Source organism: Suncus etruscus, chromosome 9 (assembly GCF_024139225.1).
Source record: "Suncus etruscus isolate mSunEtr1 chromosome 9, mSunEtr1.pri.cur, whole genome shotgun sequence".
In the NCBI taxonomy this organism is placed as follows: Eukaryota; Metazoa; Chordata; class Mammalia; order Eulipotyphla; family Soricidae; genus Suncus; species Suncus etruscus.
In genome coordinates this window covers 82,751,848-82,772,260 of record NC_064856.1, presented here as the reverse complement: position 1 = coordinate 82,772,260, position 20,413 = coordinate 82,751,848, and the positions used below count along the sequence as shown (strand labels likewise).

At 35.8% G+C, this 20,413-nt stretch overlaps 1 protein-coding gene across 1 annotated transcript in view; it reads left to right on the top strand.

The window, feature by feature from the left end:
* CCDC73 (coiled-coil domain containing 73) overlaps positions 1–20,413 on the top strand; it is a 75,026-nt gene that overhangs the window by 26,005 nt on the left and 28,608 nt on the right. Inside the window, 4 exon segments of the mRNA XM_049780697.1 lie at positions 8,884–9,012; positions 9,827–9,886; positions 12,024–12,128; positions 17,313–17,423. Of these exon segments, the coding sequence (XP_049636654.1) occupies positions 8,884–9,012; positions 9,827–9,886; positions 12,024–12,128; positions 17,313–17,423 (405 nt within the window).

Sequence of the window (20,413 nt, the reverse complement as noted above, 5' to 3'; positions counted from 1 at the left end):
ATTTATTGTTTTTTGGGTCACACCCTGTAGTGCTCAGGGGTTACTCCTGACTCTGCTCTCAGAAATTGCCTCTGGTAGGCTGGGGACCGTCTAGGATGCCGGGAATCCAGCCATGTCCCTCCCAAGCTGGCCACATGCAAGGCAAAAGCTTCACCACTGTGCTGTCTCTCAGGTCCAATACAGAACATTTTTATTCATATACTTTTTGGGCATTTGTGTATCTTTTTTTTTTTGTTTTGTTTTGTTTTTTTGTATTTTTTGTCATTTTGGGGTCACACCCAGCAGTGCTTAGGGGTTATTCCTGGCTCCATGCTCAGAAATTGCTCCTGGCAGGCACAGGGGACCATGTGGGACGCCGGGATTTGAACTGATGACCTTCTTCATGAAAGGCAAATGCCTTACCTCCATGCTATCTCTCCGGCCCCTTGTGTATCTTTTTTTGAGGAAGTTTCTTTTCATTATTTCTCCCCATTTTTTTATTGGTTTTGTTTTTTTCTTGTAAAGTTATACCAGTGCATTATGCATCTTGGATATCAATCTTTATAAAATAAATGGTGTTTTTTTCCTAGACTGTGAAATGACTTTTTAGTCTGATCATCATTTCTTCTTTGTCACAGAAACTTTTAGTTTGATGTAGTCTCATTTGTTTATCTTTGCTTCTCTTTTCTTGATGACATTGAATCATTAAAGATACCTATAGGTTTAATTTCATGAAGTGTCTAACTATGTTTTTCTCAATATAATTTATAAATTCAGATCTGATGGTGAGGTTTTTAATCAAATTTTTTTAAGGGGAAACACACTTGGCAGTGTAACCAGGGTTAGTAGGGATCTATAGTTTGTCTTTTATAGATTTTGTTAAGCTGATTCCAAGGTACTTGATTTTTTAAGGCACAATTGAGAATGGGATTTTACAACTAGCTTTTCCTTTTCTATTTTATTATTTGTATATAAAAACTCATGGATTTTTGCATATTAATTTTTTAACCTGACACTTTACAAGTCTATTGTTTTTAGAAGCTTTTATTGTGGAGTGCTTAGGAGTTTGTTAGTCTCATGTTATCTGAAAATAGTGAAAATTTGACTATTATCCTTTGATCTTGGTACCTTTAATATCTCTCTCTTGCTTAATTTCGATGGCAAGGACTTCCATTACTGTATTGAAGAGTAGTTATGAGACAAGGTACAAACTTGTCTTATACCTGATCTTAGAGGCAAATCTTTCAGTTTTTTACCATTGAGTTTGTTGCTGGCTTGGGCTTGGTAAATGACTTTAACTATTCTGAGAAGTGTTGTTTCAACTCTAATTTTTAAAGCATTTTTTAAATTATGAAATTGGTATTGGATCTTGTCAAATTCTTTCTCATATGATTTTAATTTTTATTGATATGTTATATTATGTTTATTGACTTGCATATATTAAACTAAGCAGAGGCAAAGGTAAAGATAAAGCCAAGGTGTAGGGGGAATGTTACTCACCTAATTCAGGTGAGATGGTGCTTCTCCTTGAGACTGGGAGTGAATGTGCTCACCTAATTTCAGCTAATTCAGGTGGGGAAAATGGTTCTGAGAACTCTGCAATCATCTCTGCAGGGCCAGGGTAGCTCATATTTTTATTTTCAAAAATACTTCAGCTTAAAATATTTAGCTAAACTATTGTGTTTAATTATCAATAAATTAATGTATTTATTGACCTAATGAAACCCAGGGTATCCTAATACATATCACTAAGCTGCATCCTTGTCCTGATCAATGTGTTGTTAATTCAAGTCCCACTTAATTTTGCATTTTGGGAAGGGGCCTCTCAGCAGTTCTCAGAACTCATGGCAGTACTCAGTTTGGCAGTGCAAGTGTGGTATATACCTGGCCTAGTAACACGTTGTAACTTCACTTTCCTAGTGCTAGAGGCACAAGGGCTAGACTCCTCTGTGCCTAGGGATTAAACTCAGTCGGTATCATTGCATACCTACAGATCCTTTGAACGTTGAATTTTAACTTTTTATTTTGTTTTGTTTTGTTTTGTTTTGTTTGTTTTTAGTTCACACCCGGCAGCGCTCAGGGATTACTCCTGGCTCTATGCTCAGAAATCGCTCCTGGCAGACTCCGGGGACCATATGGGATGCTGGGATTTGAACCACCGACCTTCTGTATGCAAGGTCTTACCTCCATGCTGTCTCTCCGGCCCCTTGAATTTTTAACTTTAAAAATGTTTTTTGAGGGCAGAAGTTGTAGAACAGTGATAGGGCATTTGCTTTGGTGTGGCTGACCCAGGACAAACTCAAGTTCTATCCCCGGCATCCCACCCATAAGGTCCTCTGAGCCTGCCAGGAGCAATTTCTGAGTGCAGGGCCAGGAATAACCTCAGTGCCATTGGATTGGGCCCAAAAATAAAAAACAATACAAAACAAAACAACAACAAAACAAAAAAATAAAAAGGAAAAGACAAGTTTTTTATACTGTCTTTCCAACATTCCTCTCTTCCTCCGTCCCTCCCTCCGTCCCTCCCTCCGTCCCTCCCTCCCTTTTCCTTCCTTCCTTCCTTCCTTCCATCCATCCATCCTTCCTTCCTTCCTTCCTTCCTTCCTTCCTTCCTTCCTTCCTTCCTTCCTTCCTTCCTTCCTTCCTTCCTTCCTTCCTACCTTCCTTCCTTCCTACCTTCCTTCCTTCCTTCCTTCCATCCATCCATCCTTCCTTCCTTCCTTCCTTCCTTCCTTCCTTCCTTCCTTCCTTCCTTCCTTCCTTCCTTCCTTCCTTCCTTCCTACCTTCCTTCCTTCCTTCCTACCTTCCTTCCTTCCTTCCTTCCTTCCATCCATCCTTCCTTCCTTCCTTCCTTCCTTCCTTCCTTCCTTCCTTCCTTCCTTCCTTCCTTCCTTCCTTCCTTTCATTTTCTTCCTTCCTTCCTTTCATTTCCTTCCTTCCTTCCATTTTTGGCTCACGCCTGGTGATTCTCAGGGCTTACTTCTTGATCTGCATTAGGGATCATTTCTGGGAGACGAGACACCATATGTGGTGTCTGGGATCAGACCCTAGTCAGCTACATACAAGACAAGCGCTCTGCCCCACTGTATTATATATTTGGCTCCTGATTATTCTTTTCAGAAACCAATAAAGTATCATAATCTTGGTCATATCACTCATAAAAACTTTAATAATCAAATTTTCAAGGAAAATATTTTTCTTTTATGCTATTTTGTGACTTTGTCCAGATAGTTAAGCTATTGGTTTGTGATAAGAAAGCTTTGTTTTCTTTGTAGAGCAAGTTAATCAGAAAATTTAAGATAAACTATGCTGGGCTCACCATTACAGCAATCATGAAAAATTCCTGATAATATCTAAAGCAGCATTCATAACCTCTGCTGTTTGTCTGAGTAAACGTCAGAGCACTCAAGGAGATAGTGATATTTAACAGACTACCTCATACCAGAAAAGGAGTGGTGAAGAAGGAAAGGGCACAATATTTATGGCTCTAGGAACTATAAGTTGTAACTTAATGAGATCAAAGCATGTGCTGTTTATTTGCTGCATTAACTGCTTTGAATAAAATAGTTAGAAAACAGACAATGTACTAAAAGTTCAAGATATTTAAAAACTATAAAGGCTATTATAAAATCAAGAGCATATTTTCAGTGGATAATCATTTTATGGATATCTGATTTTAATTTATTAAGCTTTTAAGGTTAAGTAATTAATACCCAAGTTAAAAGGAAAGAAATAAGACATGATTAGTTTTTACTTTTGTTAGGGAGATACCAGATTTTCACTGCTAATATCTTCATTCCCACTTTCCTGCTGTTTTATGACAACTACTATAATTGTATTTTATAATTTCTATAAAATTAGCATATTTATGCCATGAAAAGATATTTTTGTTTCATTTTGTAACTTTTACTGAGAAAGCATTTAGAGATCAGTTTTCCTTGATTAATTCAGCCTTTATGTGAGAAACATAAACCATTTATGTGAGTGTAAGTTTTAGCCACATAACTCAACTTAATGTATTTTTAATCAGTAGGACACTGTGTTATAGAAGTGAACCTGGAACAGATCACTAATGTAAAATAAGTCAGCTAATAATTTACTTTGTAAGTTGTTTGAATCTTTAGTTATTGCTGGTAGATATAAGTATATATCTTGCTTTAAAAACCCCAAGTAATACTTATTTTCAAAAATTATGAATTTTCCTTTAAAAATAATGTTTGGGGGCCGGTGAGGTGGCGCTAGAGGTAAGGTGTCTGCCTTGCAAGTGCTAGCCAAGGAAGGACCACGGTTCGATCCCCTGGTCCCCCCAAGCCAGGAGCGACTTCTGAGCGCATAGCCAGGAGTAACCCCTGAGCATCAAATGGGTGTGGCCCGAAAAACCAAAAAAAAAAAAGTTTGTTTGTTTGTTTGTTAGTTTTTGGCTGGAGCTATGGTACAGCTGGTCAGGCTTTTGCCTTGCACACAGACGACTTGGGTTCAATCCCAGTATCCCATGTTGTTCCCTGAGCAGGAGTAGTACTTCCAGGTGTAGCCCCAAAACAAACAAATAAATTTAAAAATATATAAATAAAAGTGATGGCCTTTTAAAATGCACAAAAATGCAGTTTGAAAATAAGTATTTAAAAACCAGTTATATAAAGGAAACACACATTGCTTTAAACCCAGAATTATTTAAAATATAAAAGCTTTTTTCAGACTTTTTTTTTTCTTTTTGTACCACACCCGGTGATGCTCAGGGGTTACTTCTGGCTATGTGCTCAGAAATTGCTCCTGGCTTGGGGAACCATATGGGATGCTGGGGGATTGAACCGCAGTCTGTCCTAAGTTAGCATGTGCAAGGCTACTTTGCACCACCACTCCGGCCCCTTTTCAGACATTTTTTAAAGTTCTTCTTGAGAGACTGTGATTTATTGCACTGTAATTATATAGTTTTTTTAATTTTTTGATTTTAATTTAAGTAATTTATTTATTTTGGGGGTTGGGCCACACCTGGCAGTGCTCAAGGGTTACTTCTGACTCTGCACTCAGAAATTGCTCCTGGCAGGCTTGAGGGAACATATGGGATATTGGGTATCAAACCCGGGTCTGTCCCTGGTATGCTGCAGACAAGGCAAATGCCCTACGACTGTGCTATCTGTGGTATTTTAAATTAAATTACTTTAAGCACTATGGTTTCAAGGTTGCTCATAATATAGTTGGTTTTGTTTTGTTTATTCACAATTACAAAGTTGTTCATGAATGAGTTTAGTCATACAATTTACAACACTCTTCACCAGTGCACATTTCCTGCCAGAAGTTATGGGACCAGGGAGATATACAGTGGGTATAGCACCTGCCTTGTTGACTTGGGTTTGGTTCCCAAGACCACATATGGTTTCCTGAGCTCTGCTAGGCATGATCCTTGAGCACAGAGCCAGGAATAAGTCCTGAGCACTGTCTAGTATGGCTCCCAAACAAAAATAAATTAATAAATAAAATATTAAAAAGAAAGGTAGAACAAAGTATTCAATTCTATCACGTAAAGTAACTTTTGCTGGTTAATAAACATTATATCTGTAGCACCTAAATAGTATTGTTGACTATGGTGATTGGCATTACTAATGTAGTCAAATCACTCTCATGAAAGTATGAATTTACTAGCATGACCCACTGTCTTCCAACAAGTGATTTTATAATAGTTATGTTCTTCGAATTACTAGTTTCTGACCTAATAATCAAGACTGATGAATATAATAAATAAAGCCTGAACTTAAACTTTGTAAGATAGTGATAGACGTTTCTGGTGGTCACTTGGATCCTGGAGTATAGAATTCCTCCAAAATTAAAAGAGCATTCAGATATTGTAAAAATAAGGCCCTTTGACATAATAATTATATTCAGAACTAAAGTACAATTTTACATTAGTTCAAAAGTTATAATTTATTATTTTAATGTGCATAGATGGATGCATTAAACTAGTGGAGATGTAACTTCACAAAAGAAGTTAATTACATACTTTATAATACTGTCATTGTTTTTAGCTTCTTGTTTTGTTGTTGTTTGAGGCCATACCCAATGGTGCTGAGGTTTTATTTCTGATTTTGTGCTCATTAATTACTCCTTGTGGGCTGAGAGGAACCATATGAGGTACCAGGGATACACCTTCCTCACCTTCTACACTATCAGGCATGCCAGCATTATTTTAATAAAATGCAAATTCTGCTATGTCTTTCTTCTCATAATTAATTAGTGGTTAAGTCTTTTTTTGGGGGGAGGGGCACACCTGGTGGTACTTGGGTTACTCCTGGCTCTGCACTCAGAAATCACTCCAGATAAGCTCTGAGGTCCATATGGGATGCTAGGGATAGAACCAGGGCCAGCCGCATGCAAGGCAAACACTACCCGCTGCGCTATCTCTTCATCCCCTCCAGGAGTGATTTCTGAGCACAGAACCAGGAGTAATGCTTAAGCATTGCTGGGTATGGCTCAAAAACAAACAGACAAAAACTGTTAAAAATCTTATTAAACTTTACCAACAAATTTCATTCAGTATTTGAATACTGAATTTGAATTCAGTCTATCCTACACTGCCATGTTTTATTTTTTCCCTTCACCTATAGATGCCATTTTATATAAGATCTATTTCTATGAAAAAAATGCCATCATTTTTATTCTGTAATTTTATGCATAATTTTGCCTTCTACTTTTGTCTACTTTTTGTCCTCTTTGTAGTTTTATTCTTAAAAACTCAATTCACACACACAAGTACACACACAAAACCTCAATTCAAATGCCACTTTATTGTGTAATGCCTTCTTGATTTCATTATTTTTCCCATTTGAAATTTAAGCACCTTGATTTATAAACTTGTTCATAATAGTCATTTCAGGTATTCAGCATTACTGCACTAATCTCATCAATGTTCCAAGTTATCCACCCATCCCCTAGCAGGCACAAAATTACTTTATATTGTTTGTTACAAAATCCATCTCTCTTTTTTTGTTTGTTTTTGTTTTTTGGGTCACACCCGGCAGTGCTCAGGGGTTACTATACTCAGAAATCGCTCCTGGCAGGCTCAGGGGACCATATGGGATGCCGGGATTTGAACCACCATCCTTCTGCATGCAAGGCATATGCCCTACCTCTATGCTATTTCTCCAGCCCCCAAATCCATCTCTTAATGCTATTTCTAAAGGTGTTACGTGAGCCTATTCTATTGTTATGCTTCCACTGCTATATCACTAGGATGACTAAGCAAATGGTGCCATGAGTCTACCAGTTCAGTGCAGCAACAGAAAATTATTTGTGGGCTGTTTAAATGCAAACAGAAGTGTGTGAACCCTCCAACAGCTTAGGAATTGGGCCTTCTGCATTCAGAGAAGGCTTCAGTAGTTTGGACCCAGAGATTACTGAGTTTAGTGTGGCAGTAGGGCTTTTCTTCCTCTTGATGTTATTTTAAGCAAACTTTGTTGATGCTTTATATAGCACTCATCATATTATATTGAAAAGGTTTTTAAATACATTTTACTGTTTATTTTTATTTATTATTATTTTTTTGGTTTTGGGTCACACCCAGCGGCGCTATGGGGTTACTCCTTCCGTGCTCAGAAATTGCTCCTGGCAGGCATGGGGGACCATATGGGATGCCTAGATTCGAACCACCGTCTGTGGTGGCAGCATGCAAGGCAAATGTCCTACCACTATGCTATCTTTCTGGCCCCCTTTCTTTAAATTTATTATTTATTTATTTATTTTTGGTTTTTGGGTCACACCCAGCAGTGCTCTGGGGTTACTCCTAGCTCTACACTCAATAATCGCTCCTGGCCGTGCCAGAGAGATAGCATGGAGGTAAGACATTTGCCTTGCATGCAGGACAGTGGTTTGAATCCTGGCATCCCATATGGTCCCCTGCGCCTGCTAGGAGCAATTCTGAGCATAGAGCCAGGAGTAACCTGAGCACTGGTGGGTGTGACTCCCCCCCAAAAAAACCAAAACAACAACAACAACAACAACAAAAATCGCTCCTGGCAGGCTCAGGGGACCATATGGGACCCTCGTCCTCCTGCATGCAAGGCAAACACACTATCTCTATGCCATCTCTCTGGCTCCTAGCCCTTTAAAAAAATTTTTTTTTACTCTTTAGATGCTAATGAACTTAGGAGTTATACATATAATTTTATAATTAAAATAGTTTTATAACATCTTTTTATCTCAGAAGATTTTTTTTTGGATAACTTGGAAAAGAAAACATCTTACTTATAGGATTGGAGTGATAGCACAGCAGTAGGGTATTTGCCTTGCACATGTCTGACCCAGGACGGACCTGGGTTTGATCCCTGGCATTCCATATGGTCCCTGAGGCAGGAGTGATTTCTGAGCACATAGCCAGGAGTAGCCCCTGAGTGTTACCAGGTGAGATTAAAAAAAATCTTACTTATGGTTGATTATTTTAATTAAAGTGCTATTTATAAAGTGTCATTTTGTACATTCTATTCTGTCTTTGCTTAGTTTGCAACAATAAACAACATCCCCACATAGACTTGTAAGGAAGCTAGAGAAAATAGAGCTTGATGATGCAGTACTATTATCTTGATTTATGGAACAGTAAATTACAATGGTAAATTTTTAAAGTGGACTTTAACTTTATAAAATATGTAACTGAATTCTTTGTTCGTTTTTTTTGTTTGTTTTTGTTTTTGTTTGTTTGTTTTTGGGCCACACCTGGTGACGCTCAGGAGTTACTCTAGGCTCTGCACTCTGAAATCGCTCCTGCAAAGTTCAGGGGTCCATATGGGATGCCGGGAATCAAACCCGGGTCCGTCCCGAGTTGGCCGCATGCAAGGCCGCCCTACCACTGTGCTATCTCTTCGCCCCCTCTCCAAAATTGTAAACTGAATTCTTTGATTGATGTTTCTTATGTTTAGGAACTAAAAAACGTAACCTCAGACTTGATAAAGTTCAAAGCCACATGCCAACATCTGATGGGAGAAGAAAACATCAGTTTAACAGTTAAAGAACAAAAATTTCAAGAACTTCAAGAAAGACTCAGCATGGTACTCATTAAATGTATTCATGTTTATAAAGTGAATTTTCTTTTTGTTTTTGTTGCCACATTCTGTGGTACTCAGGCGCCTGATCCTGACTTTGTGCTCAGAATGACCCCTGGAGGTACACGGGAACATTTGTGGTACCAAGGATTCTTCCCAGGGTTGGTAAAACCCCTTTCCTCCTGTAATCATTCTCTGGCTCCAATATATAATCAGCATTTTATAATATTTATGATAATTTTAGGGTTATAATAAAAACTACTTTATTATGTCTATATGCCAAATAAAAATATAAGTTAAAATGATTTTTTCATAATTCAAATCTTAAAGTTCTATCAGCAAGATATTAAGATAATAAAATTTGACTATGATTACTTTATTTCCATTGTAATATAATGTCAAATTGGAGAAGAGAAATTTTATCATTCTTGGGGCCTGAGCTATAGCACAGTGGTAGAGCGCTTGCATTGCATGTGGCAGATCCAGGACAAACCTGGTTCGATCCACGGTGTCCCAAATGGTCCCCCAAGCCAGGAGTGATTTCTGAACACATAGCCAGGAGTAATCCCTGAGCATCACTGGGTATGGCTCCAAGGAAAAAATAAAAGAAATTTTATAATTATTAACATTAAAATATATTGTTTGTACCAGTATATTTGGGGCATCTTTCTTCGGTTCATTGAAGTCACTGCTGCAATAGCAAACACATCTTGGTATGTTATAGTAATAATAGATCATGATAATCATTCATATGTTGAACACTAAATTTAACACATAATTTGCCAAATTTTGTATTGTAACTTTAAAACTATTATTTTAGGAATTAGAATTAAATAAGAGGATTAATGAAGAGATTGCCAGTATTCAAGAAGAAAAACAGGCAAGCAATCATAAAATGTTTTCTAAGCTAATAAATATTTTTATGCTGAATGATATTCTTTTTATTAATTTATTTTTAAATCTTTATTTAAGCACTATGATTACAAGCATGATTATAGTTGAGTTTCAGTCATAAACAGAATACCCCCCTTCACCAGTGCAACATTCCCACCACCAATGCCCCCTCTCCTTCCCCACCCCTGCCTGTATTTGAGACAGGCATTCTACTTCTCTCATTCTTTAACATTGTCATGATAGTTGTTAATAAATATATATCATCTAGTTTAATATATTTTAAAAATCAGATATAGTGTAGGGGGAAAAACAAGTTAAATGAAATTATGTCTAGATTAAGGCATAAGTGTAGTTAGTGGATATATGTGTCCTTTATTTTTGTTTTTGTTTTAGGGACCTTCCAAGTGGTATTTAGGAAATTTGTGGGCCTCACCAGTGATTCTTTGCCAGTTGTGCTGGTGGTTCAATTCAAGGGCCCAGTAGTTCAAAGCTGTTCAGACTCTGCAGTGCTGGAAACTAGCTAGTCTAACCCAGTGGTGTTGAGTACCTCCAGTTCCACACCTGGCAGAAGTCAAGTGTACTTTAGCTACACCCACCATACCCTACTAGAAATTGAATAGGAACAATCTTGGATTGTTCACTTGATACACTTGATAGAGACTATTCTGACTGCTATATTATCTCGCAGCCACACATATGTACCCTTTAAACCAGGTCTTTTGTCATGAAGAAATAAATATAAGAGAATTTGGAGAAATGTTAGTTAAAAGTGTGACTTAGAGTTATGAGTAAATTTTAGAGAATTAAAGTACAGAATAGGGGGCCGGAGAGATAGTATAGCAGAGGGTGTTTGCCTTGCATGCAGCTGAACCAGGACAGAACGGTGGTTCGATTCATATGGTCTCCCATGCCTGCCAGGAGCGATTTCTGAGCGCAGAGTCGAGTAACCCCTGAGTGCCACCAGGTGACCCAAAATCCTCCCCAAATATAAAAAGTAAAAAGAAATAAAGTACAGAAAGCTATTTTATTTAGGAATTCGAGATTATATACTTGAAAGTTGCTAGGAGAGTATAACCTAAATTTTCTTAAAGTTATAGAGATGTTAATTTTATTGTGGTAATAATTTTGTGATATGTGCACAGTAATTCATGATGATACTATGTGCTTAATCTTACACATATTTTGCCATAAAATTGTAAAAATATTAAAATTTTTTTTTGTTTGTTTTTGGGTCACACCCAGCAATGCTCAGGGATTACTTTTAGCTCCATGCTCAGAAATAGCTCCTGGCAGCTCGGGGGACCATATGGGACACCAGGATTCAAACCACTACAAGGCAAATGCCCTACCTCCATGCTATCTCTCTGGCCCAAAAAATATTAAAATATTTTTAAAGCGATAAAAATAAATAAGTTTTGTTTTTGCAATGGTAGTTTTGATCAGTGATACCTTGATAGGTAAATATTGAAAGACATGTATGCTCAGAACATGAGCTGTAGGACATTATAGTATTCTTTATTGCTTTTTAACTCCATTTGTCTTTAATATATATATCAAGATATCCTATCCCATTAGTAATATGACATGCTAATAGTGCTGTACTTACTATTCAGGGACAAGCCAGTAAAAATTTTTAATTTTGAGTTCTTCCCATTTTTAATATTTTTGAGAATTTAAGTCCAGTTTTAAAAGCCTGTTACTCACTGAGGGACTCTTAGAAATAGTAATTAGTAAGAAATCATGCTAAAAATTTTAGCTATTTAATTAGTAACATGTACTTTTATTTACTTTGGAATATGGATTACTGTAGCATTGAAATTAAACTATATATAAAATTTACTAAACTAGCAAATGTATTTATTAACAAGTTTTGAAAAATACTTACTCTTTAGGCTGGGTTATATGTTTTGCATGGGAGAGGCCTCGGTTCAGTTCCCAGTACTATATGGTCATCTTCTAAGCACCAAACTAGAAGTAGTCCCTTGAGCATTCCTGAATATAATCTAAAAATAATAAATATAAAATAAAATAAATATAAGATAATTTAAATATAAAAATATAAAATATAAATAAAATGCTCTTTAAATTTTTCAATTGATATCATGTTTATGTATTTTTTAAAGGCTTTCATCATTTCTTTCCAACATATGCAGCAGCTACTTCAGCAACAGACCCAAACTAATACCGAAATGGAATCAAAAGTGAAGATGTTAAAAGAAAGTAAACAGGTTATTTATACACATATATTTATACACATAGGTACCTCTACATAATTTTATATCTTAAAATTAAATATATTGGGGCTGGCGAGGTGGCACTAGAGGTAAGGTGTCTGCCTTGCAAGAGCTAGCCAAGGAAGGACTGCGGTTCGATCCCCCGGCATCCCATATAGTCCCCCCAAGCCAGGGGCAATTTCTGAGCACTTAGCCAGGAGTAACCTGTGAGCATCAAACGGTGTGGCCCAAAAACCAAAAAAAAAATATATGTTTTGATATATTTCTCTTGAGTTCTACAGGTTTTTTTCCCCATTCATCTGTCCAACTTTCTTTGCAATTATTTTTAACAATAATAATAGTTTTTTGGCTGTTGTGTCAACCCAGTGGTGCTCATGGCTTACTCCTAGCTCTACACACAGGAATTACTCCTGGTAGTGCTTGAAGGACTATATGGGATACTGGGGATCAGACCTGGGTCAGCTGCATGTAAATTAAATGTTCTACCTGTTGTACTATTTCTGCAGCCCTGAATTATTTTGAATTTTAAAGGTAAGATACCAATTTCCTTCATTGATGTGATATTAATGTTTAAAGCAATGGACTATTTTTTTTTACTTTATTTAAATGGCTTACATAGTTGTTCATAAAACGATTTGTTTTGGATATTCAATGTTCCAAAACCAGTCCCATGACCAGTGTAACTTTACTCCCACAATTGTCCCCAGCTTCCCTCCCATTCACCAAGCCTGCCCTCTTAGCAGACACACAGTAATTTATTTTATATTGCTTATTACTTCAGAATGGTTAGTGGAATTATAGAAAAAACTTCAGTAAAAGAAAATTTGTGAAAATTGTATATCTCACCCTGGGGTGATTAGTTGTTGTTCAAAGGTTTACTAAGCTATTTGTTGCTAATTGAATCTGCTGTGTTACTGTTTTTATTGAGCTTAGTTGGCTTCATTGCTACTTTCCCATCTAATTTAGTATGGTTCTACTGGGCTATCAGTATTGTGAAATTCGGAAGTGTCATTTGGCCATATATGTGGCCACATGCTCCAGAAACTTCAGGATCTGTAGAATTGGGCTGATGAGTTTCAGCAACTTGGCTTGATTTGCATTTATTCGGAGACTAGTGGTGAAGCAGTGACACTGAATCATTGCTTCATTGGCAGCAGCTGTGAGATGTGGGTGTGACTGCTGGGGCTTCCAGCAATTTGAGGCAGGGTTGAGGAGGTTGCCTACTTCAAGAAGCCCCCACTTCAAGAACCCCCTAGAATGCTCAGGCCCCAAACCAGTATACTTGGAATTTTTTTTTTTTACCAGTTTGTCCTCTCTACAAAGATTAGTCATGAGGCAGTGAAGTTGAGCTATTTACATGATTTACATAGCTCTGGCTGTCTTAGTGTGATTGCCAGAGTGGGTTGCAACTTGATTGTGTTAAATTGTATGGCAAGATTACTAAGAACCTGTGTAGATCTAAACTTGTCTTGTAAGTATCCATTCTGCCCAGGGTTAAATTACATTTAAATAAAAAGTACCACAATAGAGTAAGAGGAAGAGAGAAATAGAGGAATGGTGGGAGAGAAAGATCTACAGAGCAACTATAACAGAACTTTTTTTCCTATTCCCCCCATCTTGTATTGTAGCTCATAAGTTATGTGAAGTCTATTGTTAATGGAACCAAAGCTTAATCAGAATAATGCAAGATTTATCTCTCACCCTTGATGTACTATGACTACAAAATTTGATTTCCTTATTTCTCTCATTTGTTACAGTACAATAGGATTTAGGCTATAATAAGAAGGGAGCGGTATATAAAAGTCAATCCTTTCCTTCCTCTTAGTCCCATCACCTATTCTAACAAAAACTAGCAAAAATTTCTCCAACACACAGTTATAAAGAAGTATTTCTTCACTTTAATTATGCTCTGTATAGATAGATATAGTGAGACTCTGTCTTCAATTTGTTGACATTTCACCCAAGAAACACATGATATGATTTGTCCAAATTCTCTGAAGAACATTTGAGATCATCTACTTTAAAGTTATTTAAAGGTCTTGAAGCATATATATTTATAATAGCAACATATATTCAATATAGCCACTTAGTTTTATAACATAAATTATAGAAATCTTTGTCTTATTCCTACTCCAACACTTTCTTCATTACATTGTTAAAAGTACTTTCTATATATCGATGATACCTGCCACTTTAGTTAGACAATTTATACAAAGACAATTTAAAATTCCCTTCATGAACACTTAATCCAGTGTTTCAGTATTGTTGGATTTACAAGGCCGATAGTAGTCAGAGGAATATGTAATCTGTGTTTTATTGAGTTGAGAATAACTAAATATTGTGCCAGAATCTTTTCAACTATCACTATAGTAGGTGATCCAAAATGCCTGAGCAATAAAACATGAGATTTTATGTAGTAAAATATAAAAGTTTTACAGAATAAAATCGCCAACTATTTATTCGGAAAGGACATTATAAAACAAATAGTACCATCTATCATCACTTTCATTTTACGAAAGAGAACATTTTAACACCAAAACTATATTAAGGCTATAATCTCAGGATAAAGGACAATCTTTTATAAGAAAAGACATTTGATGACCTTATATTGACATTTTTTGTTATGGACTAGTGAAATTTTGTCATGGATCAGTACTTGTTTGTAGACTGGTGTTAGAGAATCTCTGATATATAGTATAACAAAATATTGATGTTGAATTGTTGCAGAGGATTATGCTGCATAGATATCCCAAGTGTTTTCTCGCAGAGCATTCTAATTCCACCTGTACTAAAAGGGATCATTACTCTTCATAATAGCCTGCTGTTTTTCAGTGCTCTGAAATCATGCTGTCATCTGTTTAACTTTTTTAATAGTGCAGTTTGGAGCATAGAGATCTAAATTTTAGAGGGAAGAAGAGATTTCACTATGATTTAATTATAGTTTAGTCCTGATATGAGTACAGTTATACTGGTATAATCATAGTATTGAGAATAATTTATATAGTTTGCTTCTATAGTCACTGTATTAGCATGTTATTGGTGAGGATAATTTGCTTAGCTTTGAGTATATTAAGAAGGAAAGGGATCAAGCATTCATTAGATGTTTTTAATTTTAGCATTTCACAGTATCAGTTTTTTAGAGATAGTTTTAAAATTTATTAACTGAGATGGAAAAAAGCCAAATTACTTCTTAGAGTATCAATTTTATAACAAGCACATTTTCACTAAATAGGAGCCTAAAAGAATAACACATATAGAAGCATATTAAATTAACAAATATTTAACAGTGTATAAATTCAGACTCCAAGTTTAGATATTGTCAAGTCAGTACTTATATTAACATATTGAGTAAACTTACACCTTTGTTTCTCTCTCCTGGAACTGCAACAAAAATACATTAATAATTATGTAAGGCCAAATATCTCAGTAGAGGAAATAATAAAAATAAAGTTTTAAAAGTGAGAACTGGGACTGAAGAGAGTACAAGAGTTAAGGGACTTGCCTTTAATAAGGACAACGCCAGTTCAGTCTATAGCATCACATATGGCCTGAGCATTGCCAGGAGTGATCCTATGCGCAGAGCTAGGAGTAAATCCTGAACACCAAGTGTTAGCAAATTCTTTGCCCTCAAAATAAAACAAAAAAAATGAGTACGTGATTGCAAAGTTAGTAATTCACTTAGCTGGTGCAAAAATTAGAATATAAGTTAAAATATAGAAATAAATAGGACTTGCAAAATCATATTTCTGTAGATTTGTGCAACTTAAGTAATAAAAAACTAGGAAGCTTGTATTGAAGCTATTGATTCTCCAAATTCTCTGCACAAATAGTTCTTACTGGTCTCTTACTTACTAGAAGATCAGGACTAAGTTAGAGAGTCTTTGTTAGGGATATGTGGTATGTTAGAGAATACTGTACCACAGTTCTTAAAAATGTGTTGTTTTAAAATCTGATTGTTAAAACCAGATTGAGACTGACACTGGAGGGACCAGAGTGGTAATACAATACAGAAAAACTTTACCTTTCTATATTCTTTGTGCGGCTTGAAATATTTACTTGGAATGTAAATAGCTTCAATAATAATAAAAACTGAACTTAATTTTTCCAGATGTAGACATGTAGGTGAAATTATTACAATTTATATTTTGATAGAATTCACTTTAGCAGATGGAAAAATATCTGTTGTTATAAGTGACATTAACTTAACAGTTAAAAAAAACCATGTCTTGGGGCCGGAGAGATAGCATGGAGGTAAGGCGTTTGCCTTTCATGCAGAAGGTCATTCGTTCAAATCCCGGCATCCCATATGGTCCCCTGAGCCTGCCAGGAGCGATTTCTGAGCATAGAGCCAGGAGTAACCCCTGAGCGCTGCCGGGTGTGACCCAAAAACCAAAAAAAAAAAAAAAAAAAAATCACACACACACACACACAAACCCATGTCTTAGGATTTAGGTGGTAGTGGGGGAAGGGTAGTATGGTCGTAATTATGTTATTCAATGAAGTAATAGGTTAATATGCTAAGATACAAACTCTACTAAAAAGTAATCAATTAAAATTTAGAATGAGGGGCCAGTGAGGTGGCGCTAGAGGTAAGGTGTCTGCCTTGCAAGCGCTAGCCAAGGAAGGACTGCGGTTCGATCCCCCGGCGTCCCATATGGTCCCCCCAAGCCAGGGGCAATTTTTGAGCGCTTAGCCAGGAGTAACTCCTGAGCATCAAACGGGTGTGGCCCGAAAAACCAAAAAAAAGAAATTTAGAATGAAATTTGTATGTAACCTTACCTAATTTCTAAAATAAATATAGTGAATAATGAAATCATTCTGTAGTAGTTAAAATATTTTAGTCAGGTTAGGCTGGATTGTGCTACATTTCATATTTTTCAGTGCTGTACTTTATATTACTTTTCAGTACATTAAAACTTATGCAGTGAAACTGAATAATGGCAATGTTTTTATACCCTTTTATAGCCATTTCTTTTTCATAACCTCCCCCTATTTCCTGTTAACTAAACTATAAGTACCTTTCTTTTAATTTATGAAAATTATTGTTGAGATAGCATATTATCACTGATCTGTATGGCACTTGCAGCATGTTAGAAGCAAAGGTCCAAGCAACATAAAACACATCAAAATTCATTAATGTGGTATTGATTATTTTTTGGATAATTAATTTTATTGCAGACCCTTGAAAGAGATAATGAGCTGCAAAGGGAGAAGATAAAAGAAAATGAAGAAAACTTTCTTAATCTTCAAAATGAGCACGAGAAAGCACTAGGAACTTGGAAAAAGCATGTAGGTTTATTAAATATTAAAATTGTAGATATTTAAAATAACCAATGCTAAGAAAATACTGCAAAAATAACAGGAATAAAATTAGATATATTTTCTTCTTGTATTTGCATTTCTAAAAAGGAAATACCGTTTAAAAGCTATTTTTAATAAAATGTGCTATAATGCCTTCATACGTGATAACCCACAAAGGTATGTTTATATCATTTATATCATTTGAATGACTTTCCATATGTGACAAAGGAATTAATATAATTTTTCATAAAGCTCTTACACAGTATCTTAGTAAATGACTAAAATAATTATACTGTTCTTTGCTATCTGTACTATTACTTGCAATCTGTTTCCTTTTTCTTAGCAATTTTGGTGAGGTGTATTAATGCCATGCTTAAAGCAGGCATACACATAGTTGAATATTTAATAAGGGTTGATATGTTATATACATGGTCATTTCCTTAAACCTCATTTGTTATTTTACACTGAATTTTTATTTCAGTGAAATAAAGTATAAAATGATGTAAATTGAAGTTATTAAATGTAAAGTTTTACTTTAAAGATTTGTGGATTTGAGACTGGAAAGATGATACTTTAGATAGGGTGACTGCCTTGAATGAGGCCAACCCAGGTTTTGTTACCTAAGCCCCACAGATTCATTCATTGTGCCCTGAGCACAATTGAATGTGGCAAAAAGGAAAAACAAAAGTGGATTCCAAATTTTAACATCTGTTTTTACTGTCTTTCAATTCATTTTAAGAATGAACACAATAGGGGCTGGAAAGCTAGCACAGTGGTGTTTGCCTTGCAAGCAGCCTATCCAGGACCTAAGGTGGTTGGTTCGAATCCAGGTGTCCCATATGGTCCCCCGTGCCTGCCAGGAGCTATTTCTGAGCAGATAGGCAGGAGTAACCCCTGAGCATAGCCGGATGGGGCCCAAAAACAAAAACAAACAAAACAAAACAAAACAAAACAAAAGAATGAACACAATTGGGGCAGTAGAGATAGCATGGAGATAGGGCGTTTGCCTTGCATGCAGAAGGACAGTGGTTTGAATCCTGGCATCCCATATGGTTCCCTGAGCCTCCCGGGGGCAATTTCTGAGCATAAAGCCAGGAGTAGCCCCTAAGCACTGCTGGGTGTGACCCAAAAACAAAACAAACAAACAAAAAGAATGAACACAATTAAAAAAAATCACTGAATTTATGAAGTTATTCTTTGGGAAATTAAGACTTCATAACAATTATATAACTATGCTATGGGCACTTCGGTGGTGTTAAGATGTGGTAAATGTACATCAAAACCAATAAACATTAATATTGTTAGAAATTTTATTATACTACAAGAATAATTTAAATATATATGTAATTCTAAATATTAGCTTAAACACATTTTCTGTAAATGCTTTAATATAAAGCTCTTGATTTTTTTTTTTGCTTTATTTGTTTTGGTGCCACACCTGATGGTGCTCAGTGGTTACTACTGACTCTGAACTCAGGGGTTACTCTTGGAGGAATCTGAGTACTGTATAGGGTGCCAGCAATTGAACCTGGGTAGGCTGTGTGTAAAGCAAAGTCCTACTGACTGCACTGTTGTTCCTGACCCTCTTGAATTTGTTTTTACGGTGCTGTAGATTAAACCCTGAACTTCACAGATGAAAAACATGAGTTCTACCAATGAACTACATGAGCCCACTCTTGATGTTTTTAACTTATATACTGTTAAATTATAATTTTGTATATTATCCATATTTATTTATAGATATGTATTAAATTGTTGTTTTCTTTGGATTTTAATCACCAAGCAACTAGCATAACATTCATTTTAGCCTCACTCTTTTGTCTGCTTTGTCTCCTTTGTATTTCAACTCTTCTTGCATATTTCTAATGTTTAAAAGGCCATTGACATTATAATATCAGGATCAGGAAAACTATACAGTGAAAAGAGATTATAAACTTAAATAGGTTACTCATGCATAGAGAACAATAAAAATATTAATTGAACTAAGAAAATAAAACACTTATTTTTCCTGATGAGACCACAACCATGCCCTTTCCCACAATGGAAAAAATATATTGGATTAAGAAAGACTGAGAGATAATTGAAAATTAAGTCTCTTAGGCCAATCCCAGTTGGGTCACTGTCATTGCATATGATTCCTGAGTATAGCAGGAGTCATACTTGAGTGTCTCCAGCTCCAAGAGAGAATTCAATGGAAAATATGAGTAGGCCTATATAAATATGTTTTATCCTTTAATGATTTTGTTATAAACTATTATAGATAATAAATATTATGTTAATAAATTTAAAACTTTATAGATATAAAATGACTTGAATATTTTTCTTAATTGTTATATAATATTTCATGATATAGATTTATGCAGTTTTGTTATTCTCTCTTCTGTTCTCTGACATTTGGGTTGTTTCCAGATTCTGGCTATTCACTATTGTAAATAGTGCTGCAATGAACAAAGGGCCTTTTCTGCATTTGTTTTGGGCAATATACCTAGGGTATATTCCCAGGAGCAGTATTGTTGGGTCAAATGGGAGTTAAATTTCTAGTTATTTGAAGAATGTTCATGTTGTTTTCCAAAAAGGCTGGACTAGTCTACATTTGCAGCAGCAGCTATTAGGAAAAATGAAGTCATGAAATTTACTTATACCTGGAGTACAATACTAGAATATTATTCTGAGCAAAATTAGTCAGAGTGAGAAGGATAGATATAGAATGATTATGCACATTTATGGTATATAAAAAAAGTAATAATACCTAAAATCAATAAAAACAGGAGTCAGGATAACTAGCCCATGTTAGGAAGCTTGCTACAAAGAGTGGGGAGTGTAGTTAGGCAGAGAAGGGACCACTAAGACAATGACAGTTGGAATTGATCTCTCTGGAAAGAACTATGTGTTGAACGGAGATAAAGTGATATGCATGATACCTTTTCACTAACAGTAGTGCAAACTACAGTGTTTAAAAGGAAAAAAGGAAGAGAGAG